Source organism: Mus caroli, unplaced genomic scaffold (genome assembly GCF_978045245.1).
Source record: "Mus caroli unplaced genomic scaffold, Mus_caroli_1 scaffold_9, whole genome shotgun sequence".
NCBI classification, from domain to species: domain Eukaryota; kingdom Metazoa; phylum Chordata; class Mammalia; order Rodentia; family Muridae; genus Mus; species Mus caroli.
Genome location: NW_028227264.1, coordinates 106,575,447 through 106,600,941, shown reverse-complemented (window position 1 = coordinate 106,600,941; position 25,495 = coordinate 106,575,447). Strand labels below are relative to the sequence as shown.

The window sequence follows — 25,495 nt, the reverse complement described above, 5'->3', positions numbered from 1 at the left end:
AATTTCTAATATTCCCAACGTGAACAAGAGAGGCAGCTGCCTGTTAATTTCATCATACAACATAGAAAATAGCTCTCAAATGCTAACAAAGCTATGCCTGATATTTGCCAAGAGACCAGGTATTGTTGGAGATACAATTTGTTCCACAGTTTGACGCCTACGTTTTATTGGTGGAAGCTGTGGAGAGCAACAATAATAGGAGCTCCAGCAAAGTCACTGTGTTTCATTTATTTTTTTCTCTGCCATCTCCTGAACCATATACATGTGTTAAAATTACACAGTGATACCAAAAGTGTACAACTAAGAGAACATCCATCAATTAAGACTTGTTTAATTGAATGAGTAGCGTAATGTTTTGAAGACAATTCAGAGACGCTTTGAAGGGCAAATGAATTTTAAATTATTGTTCTTAATCTGTACACATTTGCTGTCTCCTTTCAATAGCCATATCTTTTGGCACTAATGACCAGTAATATTTACAATGATGAAATAAACAGATTTAATTTTATTTATCATTCATTCTTATCTTGGTGATTCATGTGCCCACGTTTCAAATATTCTCTGTTGAGTTTGCATAGTTTCCAGCTAAGGGAAGGTACTGGAAACAGATTTGTGAAAATGTAGTAATGCCTTGATTTGCCCCAAATGCAACATAAAACACATCTGTTAGCCTTAAGGCTAACTCATCAGGATGCATTGTTCAGAGTTCTGGAAATCATCATTTAAGTGTTGCTCAACTCCCATATTGTTCCGTGTGATTCCCACTTAGCGGTGTAATTAGGGCTCAATTAGAATGTAACTTTGTTTCCTCTACACAGCATATTGTCATCATCATAGGGAATGGATGTTCCTATGTTGGTCTATATTTCAAACTGATAACTTCATTTAGCCTTTTGTTAAATTTTATTTAATTTGCATTTAGTTTGAGTAATTTCAATTTTTGTTCTTTTAGTGCATTCGAAAATGTAATATAATACTATGTATTACCACAAACATTATATTATCTGACAGTGAAATTGAATGTTTTTATATACTATTAAGAATGTCATATAACAATGTTAGGCTATAAATAGTAATGATGAACACATATGCTCTGGAGTTTCTATTAGAGAATCAAAAATAGCAATTGAATTACTAATATATATGAGTCAATGTAATTTGTAACTTACAGAATATTGAATGATTTAAATCTGTAAATTATGGGATACTGTATGAAGACAGTGAATCTTTTAACAGTTTTCAAAATGTTAACTTCATTGTCTCTTCTCTTTAAGGGTGTGGTTAGACCCACTGGGGGCTATGCTGTCATGTTGAACTGGACAATGTCTTCCATATATGGACTCAAACCTGGAGAGGTAGCCACGATTTTACATTTATACCACATGGTATTTCTTTGATTAAGACATACGTTTTATTATCGTTTTTATTTTTTTTTTAGGTATGGTGGGCAGCTTCTGACTTAGGCTGGGTTGTTGGACATTCCTATATTTGCTATGGGCCTCTTCTCCATGGAAACACAACAGTTTTATATGAGGTAACACAATAGAAGTGATACTATATACAGGACCCTTATTTTACTGACTGTTCTTGATCAGCAGACCTGGATAGTACTGGTGAAGGAAGAATGGCAACAGGAAGCATCATTATAGATGTTTCTTACTTAAAAATTTTTTCAAAAGGGAAACAAATATGAAGAAAATAACTGCCACCTGTTTTTATTGTGCTAATGCAAAAAAAATTAATAGAAACAAAATTCTGGAGAAAACACAATAACAAACATAAAACCTATGCCAGGAGAGCTGTATTTTCAAAGCAATGTGGATTTTAGAATCCTAAGAAAGCATTATCTTAAAACGACCAATATAGATTCACATTTTGTTTTTCTACAGAATTGGTGGATTTACAAAAATATCTTTCTTGCCCATCTTAATTACATCTTTTCCATGGTTTCTAATAACAACTTTGGATGTAAAAAGAGAAAGAAATCTAGAGTGACTAGATTTGAAGCTGAATAGTTAACAACTTAAAACCCCAGTGCAGTAATTAATGTTGCTGTGAAATAAGATTTCTATATGTGTGTTGTGGAATTCCTCTCAGGAGCCTGCTTTCTGTAGTTTATCAGCCACATACATCAAGACTTATCAACATACCCAACAACATACAGTGGTTCACAACCTGTAGGTCATGACCAACATAAACCATCCAAAATCATGGGTATTTGCATTACAATTCATAACAGCAGCAAAATTACCATTCTGAAGTAGCAACACAAGTAATTGTATGCTTGGGGGTCACCATACCATGAGAAACTGTATTACTGGATTCAGCATTAGGAAGACTGAGAACCACTGAGTTAGAAGTTGGGCTCTCAGGTAAAGCTCCTTGGTACCATGTACAATGACCTGAGTTCAATCTTCAGAACACACATGATAGAAAGAGAGAACTGACTCCTCCTGCAGGTGGTCCTCTGACTAATCAATAGCATGATACAAGCATGCATGTATGTGTGCACACAGAAAGAAAAATGGAGTTTTTAATACTTTTTAAACATCTGGATGTGATAACTAGTATCGTATCATATCTAAGGTCATACTAGATTTTTTGGAAAATCCAACAAGATGGAAAATATAGAAATCTTTACAGATTCTGATTTAAAGTAAAACATAAGGAGAGATGTCTCAGTGGTCATGAGGGCTTAATGCTTTTGCACACAATTGGAGTTTGCTTTCCCAGCATGCATAGCTAGCAGATCACAAAAGCGTATAACTCCAGTCCTCTGGCATCTATCAGCTTCTGTCCTCCACAGACACATGCAGCACACAAGTGCACAAATACATTCTTTCTCCCCTCCCTGCTCCTCTCTCTCTGCCCTTTTACCTCCTTCCCCATCTCACTCACACATACACAAGTAAAAAATAAAAATAATATATAATATTTATCCTAATAATATTATAATATTTTAACCATATCTTAGGAATAAAATATGATGATCTTGAGTTGTCTACGGCTTTTGCCTCAAAATTTTTCAAGTGATTACCTATCACTCAGCAAGCTATTGGTATGTTGCTTTAAAAATATTCACTATATGCAGTGGTATAATCTTATGTTTCCACACTTAAATTTTTCCAGTTCACATATCTATGTACTTTACTAAGGCCTCTTAATACAATTATGCGACATGGTTTATGAATAATCAGGCACAAATGAAATCTCTGACAGTAGAAAGATGGGCAGCTTCTCAATCATAGACTGTCTTTCACATCAGCAGTCTCTCACTAGGGGATAAGGAATATCAGATCAATAAGTAGGGCATGTAGGGAAAAGTATCAGATTATTTAGATATTTTTTATATTAAGAATTGGCAACTCAACAATTGTATGAAAAATGTGAGGCCATTATCTACCTTCATGAAATTCTCCAGCACACTCCACCATTTTAACACTATAATCATTGTTATTTGGCTAGTTTTCTCTGTCTCTGAAAAAAAGAAATTGACATTGAAGCAAGTGTTAAAGCATCTCATACTATTTTGCTTCTCTTGCACCGTGTTTTCATATCCTGCAGACTTGATAGACATGTAGAGTTTCTAATATAACACATGAAATAATCTTGACACATCTGCTCTGTACTAACATTCTTGTGGCACATCAAGTGTTTTTTATTGAGTCAGCCCTCTTGAAGAAAACAAAATAAATCCTAACATCAAATGCTTACTTTGAAATGTGACATTGCCTATTCAAATGTGACAAAGCAGAATTCATTAGTAAGCATTCGTGCTCTTATGCTGACCTCAGAGTTGAAAAACTGAGACTATGAGTATCTGAGTTTGAATTGGTTTTCTAATATTTTTCTTGTTTATTTAAAACATGTGCTAACACTACCAAGAGAGCTTGACTGTTTATCTTAGAATGATGTTCTCAAAAACAGAATAGCGATTCTATAAACATTTTTTGTGTGCCTGACAAGATATATTTTAAATCTTTGTAAGTTTTCTGGATTTTTTTTATCCTCCTTACTTAGAATGTCTTGTTTTTTTGTTTTTTGTTTTCTGATCTCAAAAAGAAAACTCTTGATTTTTTTATCCATTCAAAAGTTATCACATACTAACTTTCAGACCTTTATTTTCTTCTCTACAACCCAGACTTCCTGAAAAGCAGCCCTCTCCAAATTATCCTGGGTTCATACTCCTCAATTTGTGCTTCATCTCACTGTAATCTGTCTTCAGTCAATATCACTCCACAGAAGTGTCTGTTATCAGACATCATTATTGATGTCATAAGTGGCAGCGTCAAAGGCCTTTGGAGTTTGCTCTGTCAGCAGGTATCAGCCATCATCACCTACATCTTTCTTCATCCTTACTTATTTCCCCCCCACACATGCAGGCAATTAATTTTCCCTTGTGTACTTTCCTTGGTCTCTTCTTCCAAAGAATAGACTTTTGTTTGCTTGTTTGTTTTGCTTTTGGCCTATGTGTATGTGTGAAGCAATGGATTTATTAAAGTTACTGACAGTATCATGGGTGAGAAGTTAGTGATAGGAGCCCAGGTGACAAAAAGGCAGCAGCATCACAGAAGCACACATTGAGCATATCTGACAAGCTATAGAAGTACAGCACATGCGCTCGGTGTGTAACTTGTATGCAAGTCAGCTGGTGAGCAAGTCTCTTCGATCAGAATTCTCTTCTCATTCTTTTTCTCTGATATTATGTATATTTAAAGTAGACGTTTAGTGCACGATGCTCTCATTATCATCCCCTCTCTTCAACTCTTCCAGAGCGTCCTGACTTTCTTACCCATGCAAATATACATCACTTCTTTCTCTCTCTCACTAGAAAGGAAGCAGACATCTAAATGATGATGATGGTGATGCTGATATAAAAACTAACAAACCAGAATAGAAAAAAACAAACAAACAGAAAAACAATGCCAAAGAAAAAGCACAAGAAACACATATACATCCAGAGACACGTACACTAGCACACCCAGAAATCACAAGAATACAAAACCAGAAACCATCATATATGCGCAAAACAACAACTACAACAACAAATAACTGCAAAGGGGGAAGAAATTCCCAGACAAATAACTATGAGACAAACTTTTCCAAAAATACCACTGAGCTAATTTGTGTTGGCAGTCTACTGTTGGTTATGTACTCTGCCCATAAGTGTGATTTGTTTCCTCAGTTAAAGCTTGTACTATGTTAGGATTCCATATGACCCCTTAAATGGCCCCTAGCTAAATGGCCCTACTTCTGTTGTCTCTTAAAACTCTCTTCTCTCCCCACCATTGTTAGATTAAATTGTTTAAATCCTTCAAATGCATCATCAGCATCCATCTATAATTACCTATTTAATTTGCCCTCCCTCTGAAGATTCACCCCCCAGGCTCTTACCCTTTACCTAACCTCTGTAGTTATACAGACTGTAGCCTGTTTATTGAAGATTTAACAGCCAATATCCACATATAAGTGAATACATAGCTTATCTGTCTTTGTGTCTGGGTTACTTCTGTCAGGATGGAATTTTCTATCTGCATCCATTTAGTTACAGATTTCCTGATATTCTTCTCTTTAAACAGCTGACTATGTTCTCATTGTGTAAATGTACCAAGCTCTCTTTATCCATTTGTCTGTTGACAGACATCTAGGCTGTATGATGTTTTGGCTAGAGTGAACATGTGCTATCATATGTCTCTGTATTAGGATGGAGAGTCCTTTGGTTGTATGGCCAAAAGGTACTTGGAGAATGTTTCTTGTCTGTGAGACCTCAGCTTGAATCATACCATCCCTTGAAAAATGTCTCCATACCTATTTGTGCTTTTTATGTGGTGGAGTTGCCTATTGAGCAGCATCTACTGCAGGGCTGGCCACACTGTATTGCAATGACCTAATCAGATTTATAAAGGCACGTGGCAATCAAAAGCTAGGCTTCCAGCTTTCAGTAATGGTGTGCATTACATACTTCACCTATGCTTTGGAAATTAAGTTGAATTCTCTTTCTCACTTGCATCCCTCCTCTCTCAAAATTGTTGTCAGCCTCCAGTCATGATTTCCCTTCCTTTCGCCTAAAATTGGGGCTATTAATACCATTTTATTAGCTCTGTGTTTTTATTCTGCTTATATTTCCTAGATAAACTCCTTGCAAGATTACTATGGCCTGTATCTGTGCATTATTCTTTCTTCTCATGTTGTATTGACTATTAAACTGATTTGTATATGCACTTTATGTCTTTTATTTATTAGATGTGTTTTTTTCTTCTATTATTACATATTTTCTTTATTTACATTTCAAAATGTTATCCCCTTTCCTGGTTTCCTCTCTGAAAATCCCCTATTCCTTCCCCCCTTTCACTGTTCACGGACCCACCCACTCCCACTTCCTGGCCCTGACTTTCCCTTACATTGGGGCATCAAGCCTTCACAGGACCAAGGGCCTCTCCTCCCACTGATGACTGATAAGGCCATCCTCTGCTACATATGCAGCTGGAGATGTGGGTCCCTCCATGTGTACTCTTTGGTTGGTGGTTTACTCCCTGGGAGCTCTGGAGCTACTGGCTGGATCATATTGTTGTTCTTCCTATGAGGCTGCAAACCCCTTTAGCTTCTTGTGTCCTTTCTCTAATTCTCCATTGGGAACCCTGTGCGACATCCAATGGTGGGTTGAGAGCATCTACCTCTGTATTTCTCAGACACTGGAAAAGCCCCTCAGGAGACAGCTATATCAGGCTCCTATCAGCAAGCACTTGTTGGAATCCACACTAGTGTCTGGGTTTAGTGACTGTATATGTGATGGATCCCCAGTTGGGGCAGTCTCTGGATGGCCTTCAGTCTCTGCTCCACACTTGGTGTCTATAACTCCTTCCATGGGTACTTTGTTCCTCCTTTTTCTTTTATTAGATATTTTCTTCATTTACATTTCAAATGCTATCCCAAAAGTCCCCTATATCCTGCCCCTGCCCTGCTCCCCTACCCACTCACTCCCACTTCTTGGCCCTGGCATTCTCCTGTACTGGGGCATATAAAGTTTGCAATAGCAAGGGGCCTCTCTTCCTGATGATGGCTGAGTAGGCCATCTTCTACTACATATGCAGCTAGAGACATGAGCTCTGGGGGTACTGATTTGTTCATAATGTTGTTCCACCTATAGGGTTGCAGACCCCTTCAGCTCCTTGGGTACTTTCTTTAGCTCCTCCATTGGGAGCCCTGTGTTCCATCCTATAGATGACTGTGAGCATTCACTTCTGTATTTGCCAGGCACTGGCAAAGACTCACAAGAGACAGCTATAACAGGGTCCTTTCAGCAAAATCTTGCTGGCATATGCAATAGTGTCTACATTTGGTGGCTGATTGTGGGATACTTCTTTAGTGAGAATCATTTCTTTGATTTCTTGAATGAGACCAAACTCTTTTGCACAGTAATCCAGTGCCTTGTGTTGCACTGACTTGGCTGTCTGTTGCAGTCCCATTTCTTTTCAGGATCTTCTAGAACGTTTGCTTGTTCCTTTCTGCTCTTACTTGGATCTGTGTTATTCTTTATTGTGTGAATTCTGCATTTTTGTGATTCCTAAAACTGTTGAAGAGATGAGTGAACTTGCTTACTGTGACAATAAAGGATTTCTCTGCCTCACAAAAGAGAGAGAGAGAGAGAGAGAGAGAGAGAGAGAGAGAGAGAGAGAGAGAGAGAGAGAGAGAAGAATCACCTGAGTTTTGCGTAGCATCCCTGCTTTATTCAGATAGATTTCGTTCTTATAGACAAAGGTTCACTGTTATTAGTTGAATACATTTGAAGACTCTATTTTGTATCTAATAGTTAAAACAGATCCTCACAATTGATTTTCATACTCTTGAGAGGAACAAAATTAACAGAACCCTTCAGACTGCTATTTTATTGATGTAATGTTGATTGTAACAGTCCTAACTCCAGTATCATATGGATGAGGACAGAGGTTCGTTTTGGTAGCTACTTAGCTGTCTTTTTGCACCCGTGACAAACTATCTAAGGTAATCATTCTAAATATAAATAAAATTACTAATTTGGGTTCATAGTTAGAGTGGTTTCAGTCTGTCCTTGCTCGGTTCAGTTACAGTGGGCCTATGACAGCGCAGGGAGAGAAAACAGGAAGTACGTGGCAGCAAAGAAGCAAGGGCAGAGAGGAATGGGACACTGTCATAGTCTACCCTTTAATATAATAAGCCTGGAATGAGGTCCATGGCACACAGTAGCAGATATCTTAGTATCAGGCACAAAAATGTCACATGGTGAATATATGCATATATGCTTTTTGGTCTTTCTCTGTCTTCTACTTATTTGCCTATTCTTTCTGACTGCTAAATGAAGAGTAAAGCCTAAGATTATTTCTCAAGAGCAAGGAATTCTTGTAGAACCTGTGTTTGCTTTTAAATTTGTTGTGCACCAGCTGCATATGCGTGTCCTATACACACATTTTCCTTTCTGAATCCAGTGTACTCATGTGTACTCCTTGGCAGCAGTGTTGTTGAGCAAGAAACCAGCAGAGTGTTCTTTAGCTAAGTTATTACCTAGGTCCAACGGATAGCACTAGTTATGGTTACTGTTCTATCTATCATGAGATTAAGCCAGAACCTAGCTAGTATACTTGATTTGGACAGAACTATTGTTGTTCCAATATACTAAAAAATTTAGGAGCCCTCAGAAAGCTGATGATATAGTTCTGCTGGTAGGCTACTTACCTAGCTCAAGGAAAGCCCTGGTTTGTATCTTCAGCACCAGAAAAACCCAGGATCCTAGGCCACAGAGATATAAGGAGTTCAAGGCCATCCTCGGCATCACAGAGAGTGAGAGGCCTACTTGCATTCTTACAGAGGAGTTTAGATCTGGTCGCAGCAAGTGATTCTTTTTTTTTTAATTTTTAATATTTTTTATTACATATTTTCCTCAATTACATTTCCAATGCTATCCCAAAAGTTCCCCATACCCCCCCCACTTCCCTACCCACCCATTCCCATTTTTTTGGCCCTGGCATTCCCCTGTACTGGGGCATATAAGGTTTGCATGTCCAATGGGCCTCTCTTTCCAGTGGTGGTCGACTAGGCCATCTTTTGATATATATGCAGCTAGAGTCAAGAGCTCCGGGGTACTGGTTAGTTCATAATGTTGTTCCACCTATAGGGCTGCAGATCCCTTTAGCTCCTTGGGTACTTTCTCTAGCTCCTACATTGGGAGCCCTGTGATCCATCCAATAGCTGACTGTGAGCATCCTCTTCTGTGTTTGCTAGGCTGCGGCATAGTCTCACAAGAGACAGCTATATCTGGGTCCTTTCAGCAAAATCTTGCTAGTGTATGCAATGGTGTCAGCGTTTGGAAGCTGATTATGGGATGGATCCCTAGATATGGCAGTCTCTAGATGGTCCATCCTTTCGTCACAGCTCCAAACATTGTCTCTGTAACTCCTTCCATGGGTGTTTTGTTCCCAATTCTAAGAAGGGGCACAGTGTCCACACTTTGGTCTTCATTCTTCTTGAGTTTCATTGCATTTAGCAAATTGTATCTTCTATCTTGGGTATCCTAAGTTTTGGGCTAATATCCAGTTATCAGTGAGTATATTGTGTGAGTTCCTTTGTGATTGTGTTACTTCACTCATGATGATGCCCTCCAGGTCCATCCATTTGCCTAGGAATTTCATAAATTCATTCTTTTTAATAGCTGAATAGTACTCCATTGTGTAAATGTACCAAATTTTCTGTATCCATCCCTCTGTTGAGGGGCATCTGGGTTCTTTCCAGCTTCTGGCTATTATAAATAAGGCTGCTATGAACATAGTGGAGCATGTGTCCTTCTTACCGGTTGGGACATCTTCTGGATATATGCCCAGGAGAGGTATTGCGGGATCCTCTGGTAGTACTATGTCCAATTTTCTAAGGAACCGCCAGACTGATTTCCAGAGTGGTTGTACAAGCTTGCAAGTTCTTCAATATTCTCTTCTGGCTAACTAGGATGGATGGTTGTTAATAATTCAATAATGAACTTCAAAGGATTGCTCTAAAAAAGTAAAAGACTTAACATTCTGAATTATGGTGTAGAAGCATGGTCACTGGTCTGGACCAGGAATTTTAATATTTCCCTTTATTTACTATTATGACCCTGGGTAAATTCAACTTATTTTTTTTAATTGTATATATATATATATATATATATATATATATATATATATATATGTCATGCTATGCTATCCACCTTTCTATTTTATCCCTCCACAAGACCTCTATCCTCTTCCCCCCACTTCTTCTATGAGGGTACTCCCCCCACACACACACACACACAAACACACTCCCTCCTTAGTGCCCTAGAATTCTCCTATGTTGGGTCATTGAGCAAATTCAACTTCTTTAGGAATGCATTTCTCATACTTGAAAGGAGAAAACTGACACACATTCTCCAGCTTCCAATTCTGCAACTCCTTTTTGGATCATTTGCCTCTTTCAGAATAAAATGTATTTCTTGGTATATTGTTTTAACCTTTGTGTTTGAAATTCATGCTAGCCTCTGGATTTCACTCTCGTTTCCTTTTAGAAATTAATGATAATATTATATTTGTTGGAGAAACTGCTATTGTGTGTTACAGTCTCAATGGCAAGGATCCTAGCAGTTCTGTGTCTGTTCTGCTTCAGGCCAGTGACTTACCTTCTGAGATTCAGATTAAATACAGCAATCCCTTTGTATCATTTAGCTGATCAATTCTCACAAAGCATGTAGAATAATTGCCACATCATAAAAATAAAGTTAATTTTTTGAGAGTCCTTATAAGTCAATACTCAAAAAATGCAAAGTATTTTTTCTCTGGGATAGGCTATTAAAAATTAAAACACAAATGACTCATTCTTCTGCATTCCAGCTATTATAAGATGCTGTGTTTTAAGTAGACCACATTTCTTCTTTTAAAGCTTGTTTGCCCTCACAACAGGGGAGTGGTCACTGGAATACTGGAGGCAGCTCCCTTTGGAGCCCATTAATTCTCTTCTAAGCCAAGGCTGACGGAGCAGCACACTAGGTGCCCGTCATCATGCTACCAGCAACTTTGAAGAAAGAGGGGCAGATGTGGAGATTATCCCAAGGGTCTCTCTGCTCAAGGATCTGTCCTTTATGAGTAGAGCTTTTGAGAGAAATAAGTCTGGCTTTGAAGCTTTCATCTGAGAGAAACAACAGTTCTCATGGCTTGCCACAACCCACATATTTATAACCTCCGACTTCTCATTTCAATCTCTAGGTTAGAGGACTTCAGGACAGTGAAGCTTGTTAACCTTTTATTACATGCCTGTCTTTTTCCTGAATAGTAAAATGAATTGAAAGTTGAGGTGACCCTGCCTCTGTTCTTTATAGAAGGAACAGCATAAAAATGAGCTCTGCATTCTCCTGTATTGCATAGGATGCCACTGGGATGGCATATGTGAATTCAACTTAAAACCTCAGGGAAATATTTGTATGTGAATGTGAAAGTATAAACACATTTTATATATGTATAATTTATCAGTAAATTGTAAGTAATTATAACCATTTCATAGATTTTAGGATATTTTCAAGTATGAAAATTTCATATTTGAGAATATTAAAAATTAGAAATACTTAGCAGTTGCCTTTGTAGATGACAAACTAAAGCTAGCTATCTAATCTTGGAATGTATGCTCTGGGATGTCTGTGCAACCCTGGATTTATACTTTTCGTGAGATTATGCTGTGTATTGCTTTGCAAAAATTCACTAGTAATGTTTCTCAATTTACTCTTAGAAAAACAAACAAACAAACAAACAAAACAATCCAACTCTTAAAAGAATGTATAGTTGTATTCCACTATGCATTATTTGAATTGTTATATATTTTCTCTTATTTTTTATTTCATTCTCAAAGACATAGAATTTCACTTCCTTTAAGACTTGTAGCTGTTATATAACTAAGTAATACACTTAATAAGAGACATATGGATTTCCTGTTTCACTAATCTGATGGAAAAACTTTTTTCCTCCCTTTTTCTTACATGTAGCATAGCAGCAATCTACTGAGTGTTTGCAATGAGGAAAATCACTAATTTATCACTGTGTTTGGGTTTGTATAATTTGATCTTCTTAAATAAAAAAATATGAAGCAGACACCAACATCTCTTAAATTCTTCAATGGAAAGCAGTGCAGAGATATTTATTTTTGGGTTTGTTTTCTTTATATATACCTGTGTGGTGTTAGAGCAGACAGGTAAAATGTGTCATAACCTAATGGGCAATGTTTACAAGAGCATATTGTGAACCATGTTGTTCTAGAGGATGTGAAGGGGAAGCAGAATAGGCATCAGATATGGTCCTTGCACTCTAGGAGTTGAAAATATAGCCAAAGAATTAAAATCGATCTGACAAATGGAACTCAAGCAAATAAGGACAGTATCAAAATAAGAAATCTCTCCTATAGTATGAAAAGTGCAAGCAGAAAAAAAATCCTAGTCAACTTCACAGAGATACCAGCTATGGAGGGTATTCCAAAAGAGAATGGAAAGCTACCTCTGATACCTGTCCATTAATTTTTAAGAGAACATTATGTCTTATAAAAGGGAAGAGTTTGTTTACAAGAAAGTGAGGAGAAAATCGCTATTATTGATTGAGTCTTGGGGAATCAGAAATCTTCTAAGCACTTTCCATATATGAATCAACACTACAAATCTATAAAACAGGATTTTGAACCTCTGACTTATAGTAATAAAAAACATGGGCCTGCAACTATTAAATAACTTCTAGTGGCCTTGGATGATGAAATTAGGTTTTCAAGTCTGCCTCCTTTATCCTTTCTATAGACATTTGGTAATTTCATAGCTGATCAGAATAATATAGCCATATATTTTACTAGGTATTTTCTTAATTTACATTTCCAATGCTATCCCAAAAGTCCCTCATACCCTTTCCCCCACTCCCCTACTTACCCACTCCCACTTCTTGGCCCTGGCATTCCCCTGTACTGAGGCATATTAGTTTGCAAGAACAATGGGCCTCTCTTTTCAATGATGGCCAACTAGGCCATCTTCTGCTACATATGCAGCTAGAGACACGAGATCTGGGGGATACTGGTTAGTTCATATTGTTGTTCCACCTATAGGGTTGCAGACCCCTTTAGCTCCTTGGGTACTTTCTCTAGCTCCTCCATTGGGGGCCCTGTGATCCATCCAATAGCTGACTGTGAGCATTCACTTCTGTGTTTGCTAGAACCAAGAATAGCCTCACAAGAGACAGCTATATCTGGGTACTTTCAGCAAAATCTTGCTAGTGTATGCAATGGTGTAGGCGTTTGGAAGCTGATTGTAGGATGGATCCCTGGTTATGGCAGTCCCTAGATGGTCCATCCTTTCATTTCAGCTCCAAACTTTGTCTCTGTAACTCCTTCCATGGGTGTTTTATTCCCAATTCTAAGAAGGGGCAAAGTGTCCACACTTTGGTCTTCATTCTTCATGAGTTTCATGTGTTTTGCAAATTGTATCTTGTATCTTGAGTCTTATAAGTTTCTGGGCTAATATCCACTTATCAGTGAGTACATATCATGTGAGTTCTTTTGAGATTGGGTTACCTCACTCATGATGATGCCCTCCAGGTCCATCCATTTGCCTAGGAATTTCATAAATTCATTCTTTTTAATAGCTGAGTAGTACTCCATTGTGTAAATGTACCACATTTTCTGTATCCATTCCTCTGTTGAGGGGCATCTGGGTTCTTTCCAGCTTCTGGCTATTATACATAAGGCTGCTATGAACATAGTGGAGCATGTGCCCTTCTTACCAGTTGGAACATCTTCTGGATATATGCCCAGGAGTGGTTTTGCGGGATCCTCCAGTAGTACTATGTCCAATTTTCTGAGGAACTGCCAGACTGATTTCCAGAGTGATTGTACAAGCTTGCAATCCCACCAATGGAGGAGTGTTCCTCTTTCTCCACATCCTTGCCAGCATCTGCTATCACCTAAATTTTTGATCTTAGCCATTCTGACTGGTGTGAGGTGGAATCTCAGGGTTGTTTTGATTTGCATTTCCCTGATGATTAAGGATGCTGAACATTTTTTCAGGTGGTTCTCAGCCATTCGGTATTACTCAGGTGAGAATTCTTTGCTTAGCTCTGAGCTCCATTTTTTAATGGGGTTATTTGATTTTCTGGAGTCCACCTTCTTGAGTTCTTTATATATATTGGATATTAGTCCCCTGTCTGATTTAGGATAGGTAAAGATCCTTTCCCAATCTGTTGGTGGCCTTTTTGACTTATTGACAATTTCTTTTGCCTTACAGAAGCTTTGCAATTTTATGAGGTCCCATTTGTCGATTCTAGATCTTACAGCAGAAGCCATTGCTCTTCTATTCAGGAATTTTTCCCCTGTGCCCATATCTTCGAGGCTTTTCCCCACTTTCTCCTCTATAGGTTTCACTGTCTCTGCTTTTATGTGAGATAGAGAACATCAGACTAATTTCCCTTATGAATATCGATCCAAAAATACTCAATAAAATTCTCACTAACCGAATCCAAGAACACCTCAAAACAATCATCCATCATGACCAAGTAGGTTTCATTCCAGGGATGCAGGGATGGTTTAACATAGCCACTTTATTCATCGTGTTCAATATATAGCCATATTATTCATAACGTTCAATATTAAGGAACAGGGCGACTGTGGAGGTGCCAAGTGGCCAGCATTAGAAAGATAAGAACATTGAATATAGCTCTGATGGCTTCAACTAGGAAAAAAACAGTTATAAACTGTACTTATGCAGTGGGAAGAAAGGCCAGTTGAGGAGAACATACTGTTTTTCGGTTTTGATCACTACTTTCTTCATGCTATTCAGACCTCTGACTGAAATTGATGTGTCCGTTTTGAGGCTGCGGCAAGCTTCAATAGCTAGCTGATTTAATCATTTAATTCTCCAAGTCAATCAAGAAACTCATAGAAAAGAACATTAAGACTAGAAGTTGGTTGAACCACAGGAGGCTTAACAAAAGAGAAGCAGCATAAAGTAAAAATTGAAACCTGAGAGACAGTAGCAGGAACTGAGAAGCAAAGCACACTGGGGAGGTGGGCAGTGGGAAATAGGTTCCAGCATAGACGTGAAACAGCATTACACTCTAGGAACGTGAGGCAGGATGGCTAAGGTGAACTTGAGGGACTAGTGTGTCTTGAGTCACCTTTAAGACAAGATTTACATAATTTTGAGGGATCGATGTGTGGAGTTTTTTTAATAGAAAAATATAAGTAGGTTCAAGGTGTGTGGGCAGGGCTGGACATGTTGAAGGACTTAAGCATCGTACAAAGCCAGATAGTGAAGCTATAGTGCTTCACTGCTTGCCTAGAAGTCAGCTTGTGTGATTAGCAAGAAGATATTTAACTTCTCTGCTTATAGCCCACACTCAGTGATCACTGTGAATAAAAAGAAATTCTTAATGTTTCCCTCTAGTACACTGTAGCAGAGTGATTGAAAATCAATTAGCATGGAAGAGCACAGGGGTAAAAAACATCCTACTAGAAGCTGTGAACTACTAGCTGTGCCGCAGATAAATGTTCTCTGTGACTACTGAGAATGCTAAATATGTCAGACCTCTAATTAGCTCTGCACCGGGCCCACAGAGTTGCCAATTGCATGCTCTGTATCATTTACTTGACACTAACGCTTCCAGAAGTAAGTTTCTATTTCTGGAGATACATAGATGCTAATCACCTAGATGGGGGCAATGGCTTCTTAACTGGGATTAGTCTCATTTTAAAATGACTTCCCAGTGTGCTTTACATAGCTGGCAAAAGACAGGTGAAGAGCAAAATAAAAACAACAACAACAACAACTGGAACTAGACATCTACAGTTCTTCAGGATATATTCATTTAGAACTGCTCTAACAGTATGCCACAGACTGATTTTAAGAGTAGTTATTTTTTCTCACAGTTTTGAAGGGTAAAGAATACCTACTGTTTGTTTACAGCACGGAATCTTGTTATACCCTGCAAGCAGGGGGTAGGAACTATCCATAAGTTGTAGGAAAATAAATAGATGAGAGAACAAATCTACTCCTGCAGACTCTGGATAGCAGTGTTAATCAGTTTATGAAGGGGGATAGAGCTCCTGCCCTCTAAATGTCTCTTTAAAGACCCTTCCTCCACAGAATATATTAGGTATTAAACTTCTAATATGTGGAAATATCCAGACCACATAGTACTTCATGTATTTAACAGACATAGATGTCATAGACATGCATACACACACACACACACACACACACACACACACACACACACGCACACACACACATACCTGCACACACACACAAACACACACATACACACACATGTACCTGCACACACACACACACACACACACACACACACACACACACACGAGCCCTGTGTGTAAAATGTTCTCCTGTAAGTATATATCTATGAGAAACGTAAATTCATTAATGAATAAAGCAAGAAATTATCAACAATTAGAAAACAGAAAGTCTCTAAGAGAAATAGCTGAATAAACAAAACAAGAGCAATGACAGCATCAATACACATCATGATGAGGAAGTGGCCTAACTGACTGGGGTTCTACCACTATACAAAGATCTTAAAGCAAGTAATGGCTGCAGGGGAGGAGAATTAGCCTCTATCGGGGAGGAATCCCCGGTTATTCAATAAAAAGCGTGGCCAGCTCTGAAGCCATGGAAAAATATCCCCATATATTAAAGCTCTCTATTTGACTGCTTCGTGTTTCAGAGCATAGAAAAAGACCAACAATGGGAATTTGTCTTTTCTCCATTTCCAGATTTTTTAATTCCTGTCACCTGAAGTCGATTTTTGGCCATATATGTGTATATGTATATACATACCTATCATATACATACACACATACATATACACAAAATCAGGTAATTAGTGTATCAGCAATATGTTTTCTGTTTCACACAGATAGCACTGAACAAACTCCATACTCTATACTGCATTCTGCCTTCCACTAAATGGTAGATGTTGGAGATTTGTTTATGTTTTCCTAAGTCTCAAGTTTAAATGTTGCGAGCCAAAACATTCATGCTTTGGTAATGGCATATGACATGAAGTAGAAACTTAACAAATGCTGTTGCCAGATCCACCACTATTCCAACAGAAACAAAGCAATGCTCTGCAACACCTGTCTGCCGAAATGAAATTCACACTGACTGCTGCCGAATGTTGTTCTCTTCGCCTCAAAACCTCAGTGAAACATGCCTTGGGTGACATTCTCGAAAATAGTGTTCAAAAAGAAACTAGATGTATTTCCAAGCTTGAGAAAACAGAAGCAAGCACTGCACTGGACCCAAAAATGTTTATATCAAAGCCTGAAAACCACAGGGAAGAATGACCTCCACCAACAGACTCACAGAGGTTGTAATAAAGGGCTTCATTTTGTTTAGAGTTCAAAGATTTAACTTGGATGTTTATCATTCTTTTGATGAGGGTTTACACTTTCCCACTTTCATTTTTTGAGAATTTAATATCAACAGTAAATATGTGTGGATTTGAACAGTTCTTTGGTTTTCTAACCAGAACCTTGTCTTCTGTGGGCCATTAATAACAGGCTGTGTCTTAATGTGGTAGAAAAATTATAACAATGAATTTAATTTGGAGTATGTATACATTGAACATATATCTTTGTGTTTGTACTGTGAAATGTTACCACTTATAGGTCTAGTTAATAATAGTAACTGCTACTTTATAAAATTGATGTTAAAATGTTATGTTGTGTGGACTGGCAAGATGGATCAGTGGTTAGAGGTGTTTGTTTGGCAACCTGAGGATTTGAATTTGATTGTGGGATCTCACAAGGTAGAGAGAAAGAGAGCTGACTGCTAAGAATAGTCTTCTGATTTCCACATGTGTCCTGTAGCCTACGTGCCTATGCATACTCTGTCTCTGTCTCTCTCAACATAAATACATATATAAGTAAAGAAGCAATGACATGGATTTGAGCATAGGTTTTTACACTTTTTTTTAATGCTGGGTCTTTTTGCTGCATTTTTCTTCTGGTGTATCTTTTCATTTGCTTTTCAACATCACAACTTTAGAATTGTATTTTTAAGTTGAGTGATTGCCTCTTGCGAGTCACTGAAATGAGAGCTATGCAATTGGGGTAGTTTTCCACTGTCAGATCAGCATGGTTGATGCATTATTGAGTTCATTTGAAAGGCATTACAGAGGTTCTATTTTGCTTATGTGCACATTTGTTTATGTGTATGTTTGTGCAGAAGGTGCATGAGAGGAAAGAGTACCCAATAAAATCAATAAGGTATTGACATCACTTTTATTTAACGTTCATAAAGAAACGTGTCCCTGGAATTCGCTTCAGTTTTTTATTTTTTAAACAAACTAACAGCAACAAACTGACAGCATAACACTCCCGAATGCCTTCTATTTATTGGGCACACACCCTGCAGCATTGGTTATATGATTATTTATAATATGTATGCATATGTTTTTTCAAATCATTTTGGTCAGATTACTTTAGTGTAGGGGCTTCTCTGGATTTTTAACAAAATAGTTTCTATATCTAACCAACCCATAGTGCATGCTCAATAAATATTTGTTAAATCTATGATTAATTTAACATCTAGGTGTTTTATGTTTTCTAATACAATGTCTATCCAGGTTCTGCTTGATGTTAAGAAAAGTATTTACTTAGATATTAATAATTGTGTTAATCAGCAGGCTGTTTTAGAAAAAAATATTTTCTTTTATGTTATTTCATTCTAATCAGTCTTGAGATATATAGAAGTGATTAGGAAAATAAATAAAATATATGTTTTCAGTAATTTTAAAATAAAAACCATTTTTAATAATATCTAATTATCTTCTAGATAATGGGGAGTAAAATTCAAATCAATGGAATGTTTCTAGTTCAATTACTGTACATTAGATCATGACACTGTATATGTCACTTTAAAGACTCCCAGTAGTAACTCTACATCATGGTTTTTTTAGGCTATGCTCAATAAATATAATGTTGGTATATATTCACTTGACACATCATCAGAATTGTAACATAGTTATAATCCCATATCATTCATAAAATGTTTGAGTAGTTTTTCTAATATTTAGCTTGTCATTTTGTTTTTATCAGATGTGACTAATTGAAGGCATTAGAAAAGAATCAAAGCACATCTTGTTTGTAGATAGTCCCACATGGCACACTATGTTCATTGTGACACTTATGTCTTCTTTTAGCTGACATAAATACAAGTATCAAGTTTGATGCAGTATCATTTTCTTCTGACCCTGTCAGGCAGTGAGATTCTATTTCAATTGGCCATAGATTGTTTCTTTAGTGGTGGTTACACAATTTTAAGAGATCATCTCGGTATTGTTGACTTACCAAGCAAATATTGACAAAGTGGTTTATCCTTACTTAGTGGGCAAGAGAATAAAAAGATAGACAGGGAAAGTCAATTGCATAAGGCTTATTTTATAAATCATTTCTATGTGGGTGAAATCAGGTTTACCGAATCACTATCCAGTGCTCACAAGATTGATTGATGCTTAAGATACTTTGAAGACATATAAATCAAGAGTGTTCACCTCGCTTTATGAGAAGGAATAAAGTTGTAATATTATTCCTGACTGATGGTCTTACAGCTTCAAAATTCATCTTACATTTTGTGTGTGTATTGTAGGCTTGTAACAGATAGCTTTCTTTTCTATTTGAATTTACTAACCCATATAGAGGAGTAGTGATATAAATGGAAATTGATTCTAGGATTCATTACAATGAATTTCCGGCTGTAATAGATCATATTTAAACTATGAGAGTGAAAGCATAACTGGCCTATAAGAGGCCTGAAAGGTTATTCTGTTTAAAGAGAAGAAATATAGTTACATTAAAGAACATTAATGGTGGTTATTTAAAAACAAAACAAAAAAACCTAAGCCCTAATAATGTCTTATCAAATACCCTCTCTGAAATAAGAACTGAATCTAAATTATTGTCCAGGTATGATCTTCCTCATATTGATTGTCTTAGTTACTTTTCTATTTTCATGATAATATACCACAACAACGGCAAATTATAGAAGAAACAGTTTATTTGGAGCTTACCGTTTCAGAGGGTTAGACTCCATAATCATCGTTGTGGGGAGCATGGCAAGCAGGCAGGCAGGCCTATCACTGGAACAGTATCTGAGGTCTAACAATTGGAAATATAACCACAAGGCAGGGAGAGAGAGAGAGAGAGAGAGAGAGAGAGAGAGAGAGAGAGAGAGAGAGAGAGAGAGAGAGAGAGAGAGAGAGAGAGCTGTGAATATCATGGACTTTTGAAACCACTAAACCTTTCCCAGGGCCACACTTCTTCCAACAAGGCCACACCTCCCAATCTCTCCAAAGAGTTCCACCAACTGAAGAGCACGTGCTAAAATATAGGGTCCTATGTGTTCATTCTCTATCAGCCCACCACACTGATTGTCAGTTCTCTTCGTGTTCTCTGGAGAGATTTCTCAGTTTGCTGTAAGTTTGCTGCCTTAGTTTAGAATTACCATGTGAGTTTTCTAGAACCAAAGACGCCTGGAAAGCTTAGATTAGATTTGATCAGTGGACCCCAGCAAATATTATAGAAGGTGCCCCATGTTTCAAGAATGTCTAATGTTCTCTAGAATATTCAAGGCAGCAAAAATAAACTAAGGTAACTATTTTCTTCTGTTAATTATAATTTGTGCCTAATATGTTTTACACTGAAATATGTGTATACTTTTATTCAACATACATTAATAACCTAGGTTCCTTGGTCTAAGAACAGGAGGTCTTGCAATAATGAGAAGAGGTGGACAAAGGATGGAATAGGGATGAGTCAGGATTTCTGATCAAAAAGTTGGGAAATTACTGGCCTATTCTTCAAATCTTTCTTACTTGTTTTTTAAGAACATCTACCAAAATAGTTTGTGCTTTTGAGTTACATAATTTCGAGCATCGCTATGTTCTTATTCATTAATCTTCAGTTGGTATATATATATATATATATATATATATATATATATATACCATATATATGTATATAAATGTATATACACATATATATGTGTATAAATGTATATACACATATATGTATATATGTATATCTATACACACATATATATATGTATATATACATATATATACATACATATACATATACGTGTGTGTGTGTGTGTGTGGTGTGTATAATCATTTAAAGATCAAATGGCATATAAAATGGCTAGCATGTGGAATGTTTTAATTTGTAGAATTTTCTTTCCTTAGAGTCAGAACTTTAATTGTGAAAGCACAGGAACCATTGTGATTTTAACTTTTTTTTTTCCTCAAGAATTACTCTTACCACTTTTAATGTTGGAAAATATAAATTTGTTAATATTGAGAAAGTGATTATATTTCTCATTTACTTTACAGCAAATTTTTTTCTCTATATAATATTTTATATATAAATACTAATATAGGAATATATTGCTTAGCTATATTATGTAAAATATTAATACATAATAAATAATTATATTGTATATGTAATTATTTGTATTTTTATGTTTATACAAATTAAATATGTAATACAATATATAAATATATAACATATAATCTAAATACTGTCTATATATGACTTCTTGACATAGAGAAGATTCTATTATGCTTCTAATTTCAATGTGATACATACATCCAAATTTTTATCTTTCAAAACATTGAAAAATTTAATTTAAATTTAAAAGCTCCCAAGATTCTAAAAGGGAGAAAATAGCCTGGGTAATTTTCTCTTAGTTTTGGATTATAACAGAACAAGGTAATGTCGTAGAATCAGGATTTGTTGAGAAGCTATCTTTGTTAATATTGCTGCGTTAAATATGTATGCATAAAAGTGTCGTGGAAATATGAGACATTTACCCAGTGACATTTTAAATGAATCTCATCCTAGGGAAAGCCTGTGGGAACACCGGATGCAGGCGCTTATTTCCGTGTGCTTGCAGAGCATGGAGTGGCTGCCTTGTTTACAGCACCAACTGCAATTAGAGCCATCCGTCAACAGGACCCTGGGGCAGCCTTGGGGAAGCAGTACTCTCTGACAAGGTGAAGTAGAGATGCACAGGGCAAATGACATTAGAAGCTGACGTCCAAACGTAACTGCAGTCAAAATAACACTGAACATTGTTTTTTGGTTGTGTAGTACCTCCATAGAAGGAGTAAAATATTTACAATATTGTTAAGAATGGCTCTGTATGTGTAACTCAGACTGTTGGAGAACCTGTCATATTTTAAGCACTATAGTCTTGTTTGTTTCAATTCAACTCTAACCATAACACTTTTATTCTCTCCCATTTCTCTCTCTCTCTCTCTCTCTCTCTCTCTCTCTCTCTCTCTCTCTCTCTCTCCCCCTCTCTCCCTCTCTCCCTCTCTCCCTCTTTCCCTCTCTCCCTCTCTTCCTTCGTTCCCCCTCTCTTTTTTCTTTCTTTCATTCTTCTTTTTGGTGACCCTGTTTATATTTTAATTAAGAGCAAAATTCTGATTCTGATTTCACATACATGTTATTTCAGTACCTAACTCTTCCAGAAATGTTAATATAAGCAGGTCTTAAATGGAGAGATACATTGCCTGAGTACACATATACAGACATAATGTGAATATTACTATCCAAATTCCATCTGTTTGTAATGAGACCAATTATTCCACTTGAACTTTGTAATGGTGTCCTGTAGATACCATAGATGCTTTTGTTACTTTGTTGATTTCATTAGTTGTGATGTATATCTCCAAATACAAGTATCACAATTACATCCTCAAGGCTGTTTCCAACCCTGTGACATAGGTCACTGAAAGCATGAGCTAAAAGATGAGCTTTTGTTTTTCTTCAGGTTAAATATTAGGCTTGATTTAGACATTTTGAATATTTGAAGTTAATATCATGATACTTAAATTATAGGTTTCTGTGGCCTGAAGTAAATAGCTGAGATATAGTAGGATTTAAATCTGGCAGGATTCTTAGTTTTCTTTACTCATATCTAAAATTATTTTATATTTTTAAACAATAAACCCAGATTTACTAAAAATTAGAGAATGTAAACATTACAGTCTTACTTTTTATAAGTGTGCATAATGTGACTCATGCACTACAATATTCTGTTTATCTCCATTTTGTGCCTTCATTTATCATATTCATGTTGTCCCTAACTTCAATGCCAACTATATAAAATAGATTTTGGCAAAAATACTCTAGAACTTATGTAGTATACATATTTTTTTTACTTCTATAGCTTTATTATTTTTATTAGGTATTTTCTTCATTTACATTTCAAATACATATCCTAGGACACCTGTAGAGGTTTTGAGAAGGTATTTATTTTCTTAAATGTCAGTTATTCACTAACGTAATATACCCAATTGAATGTAAGGCATGGAGTTACATTTGCCAGTAGACTAAAATGTCTTTTGTTTTCTTCTGTGTTCCTATTTATGCATGGATTTTTATATATCATGTTCCACACACTAACACTCATTAAGTTAACACTTTTCACATAAATAACTACTCACAGGGTATGAGAATTTGTCAAAAAAAAAAAAAAACCTCATCATCCTTCTCTATTGATAGGAACCAATGGTATTTATGATGGCACATTTATCTTAATTTGTAAGCATCCCCAATCTTGAAAATAATCTTATTAAAGAGTTTACTGGGGACTTGCTTAAAGTTTTAGAGTGTTAGTCCATGACCATCATGGCAGGGAACATGGCAGTAGGCAGGCAGTACATGATGCTATAACAATACCTGGAAGCTTGCATGCTGAGAAAACAACCTCAGGCAGAGAGAGAGAGAGAGAGAGAGAGAGAGAGAGAGAGAGAGAGAGAGAGAGAGAGAGAGAGAGAAGAGAGAGAAGAAAGAAGAGAGAGGAGAGAGAGAGAGAGGAGAGAGAGGAGAGAGAGAGGAGAGAGAGGGGAGAGAGAGGGGAGAGAGAGGAGAGAGAGAGAGAGAGAGAGAGAGAGAGAGAGAGAGAGAGAGAGAGAGAAAGCTCCAAATATACCTCCAGTAACACACTCCTTCTAATAAAACCACACTTTCTAATCCTTCCCAAACAGTTCTACCAATTGTTGCCCAAGTATTCAAACCTTCTATGGGGGCCATTCTCATTCACACTTTCATAGCACAGTCTATTACAGAAGGAAATCAGATGAGGAACTCAAACAGGGCATGGACTGTGCAGAGGCCATGGAGGAACACTGCTTTCCTGCTAGGTCCTCCAGGCTTCCACACTCTGCTTTCTTATGTGGCCAGGACCACCAGCCCAGATGTAACTCCACCCAAAATGTGCTGGATCTTTTCACATCAATCACTGATTAAGGAAATTCACTAAAGACTTGCCCATAAGCCAATCTGGTAGGCACATTTTCTCAATTGAATTTTTCTCTTCTGTAATGGCTTTACTTTGTGTCAAGTTTACATACAACTAGTTATCACAGATACTAAATCGGTCATTTCCAATGATGAAATGGGAATGGCTAAAATATCAAGAAATAAATATTCAAAATCTTTAATACAAATTGAAACTACTAATATATATATATATACATATATACATGTATATATATTAAAAAAGAATATACTCTTATTAATGAGTGAAGAAAACGTGAACTAGACACAAGTGGCTTAGTAACTCATTTAGCAGAAGCATCTTCATAAGTAATAACTTTAAGTGTTATCTTTATTTGGCCACTGAGTAAATCTAGGACCTGAGGACTTCTGTATCTTGCCAGGAAGAAACAAATTCAGGTAATCTCAACAGGATTCACACACTTACTTAGACCACAGAGTTGTAGTGGTACTATTTAAAAAATGTATCATCACTCAAAAGGTGTTTTGACCTTCATATAATGAAAGTATCTTTTGAGGTTTGCAACACTATAAGAGGGACAACAATATGAATTAACCAGTATCCCCGGAGCTCGTGTCTCTAGCTGCATATGTAGCAGAGGATGGCCTAGTTGGCCATCAGTGGGAGGAGAGGCCCTTGGTCCTGTGAAGGTTCTATGCCCCAGTACAGAAGAATGCCAGAGCCAGGAAGTGGGAGTGAGTGGGTTGGGGAGCAGGGGTGGGGAGGGAGGAGTACAGGGGACTTTCAGGATAGAATTTGAAATGTAAATGAAGAAATATATAATAAAATAGTATCTTTTGCTTTTCATATTTATATCCCACACAAATAATGCCAACATCGAACTGTTTAAATAGATTCCCATTTGGCAACTAAGGTTACAGGGAAAACAAAGAGTTTCTAACTGTTTTATTCAGGAAAAAAAAAAGGTAATTAAGGTCCACAAAGGTCAAATTTGAGTCAGAGTTTGAGTATCGAAAACAATTCAGACCTTCTCATATGTGCATCAGTAACACCATGTTTAATACATTTAGTACTCACTGGGTAAGACTAAAGGGAAAATAGAAATGGAAACAAATAGGCAACACTAACAGAACTTAATTTTAAAGATTTTCATCAAGGAAAAATAACCGTATAGTA

General features: G+C 36.8%; 1 protein-coding gene across 1 annotated transcript in view; it reads left to right on the top strand.

The window, feature by feature from the left end:
- Positions 1-25,495, top strand: part of Acss3 (acyl-CoA synthetase short chain family member 3) — a 193,712-nt gene that overhangs the window by 94,142 nt on the left and 74,075 nt on the right. The window contains exons 6-8 of the mRNA XM_021174594.3: positions 1,275-1,355; positions 1,439-1,534; positions 21,913-22,064. Of these exons, the coding sequence (XP_021030253.1) occupies positions 1,275-1,355; positions 1,439-1,534; positions 21,913-22,064 (329 nt within the window). The remainder of the gene's footprint in view (positions 1-1,274; positions 1,356-1,438; positions 1,535-21,912; positions 22,065-25,495) is intronic.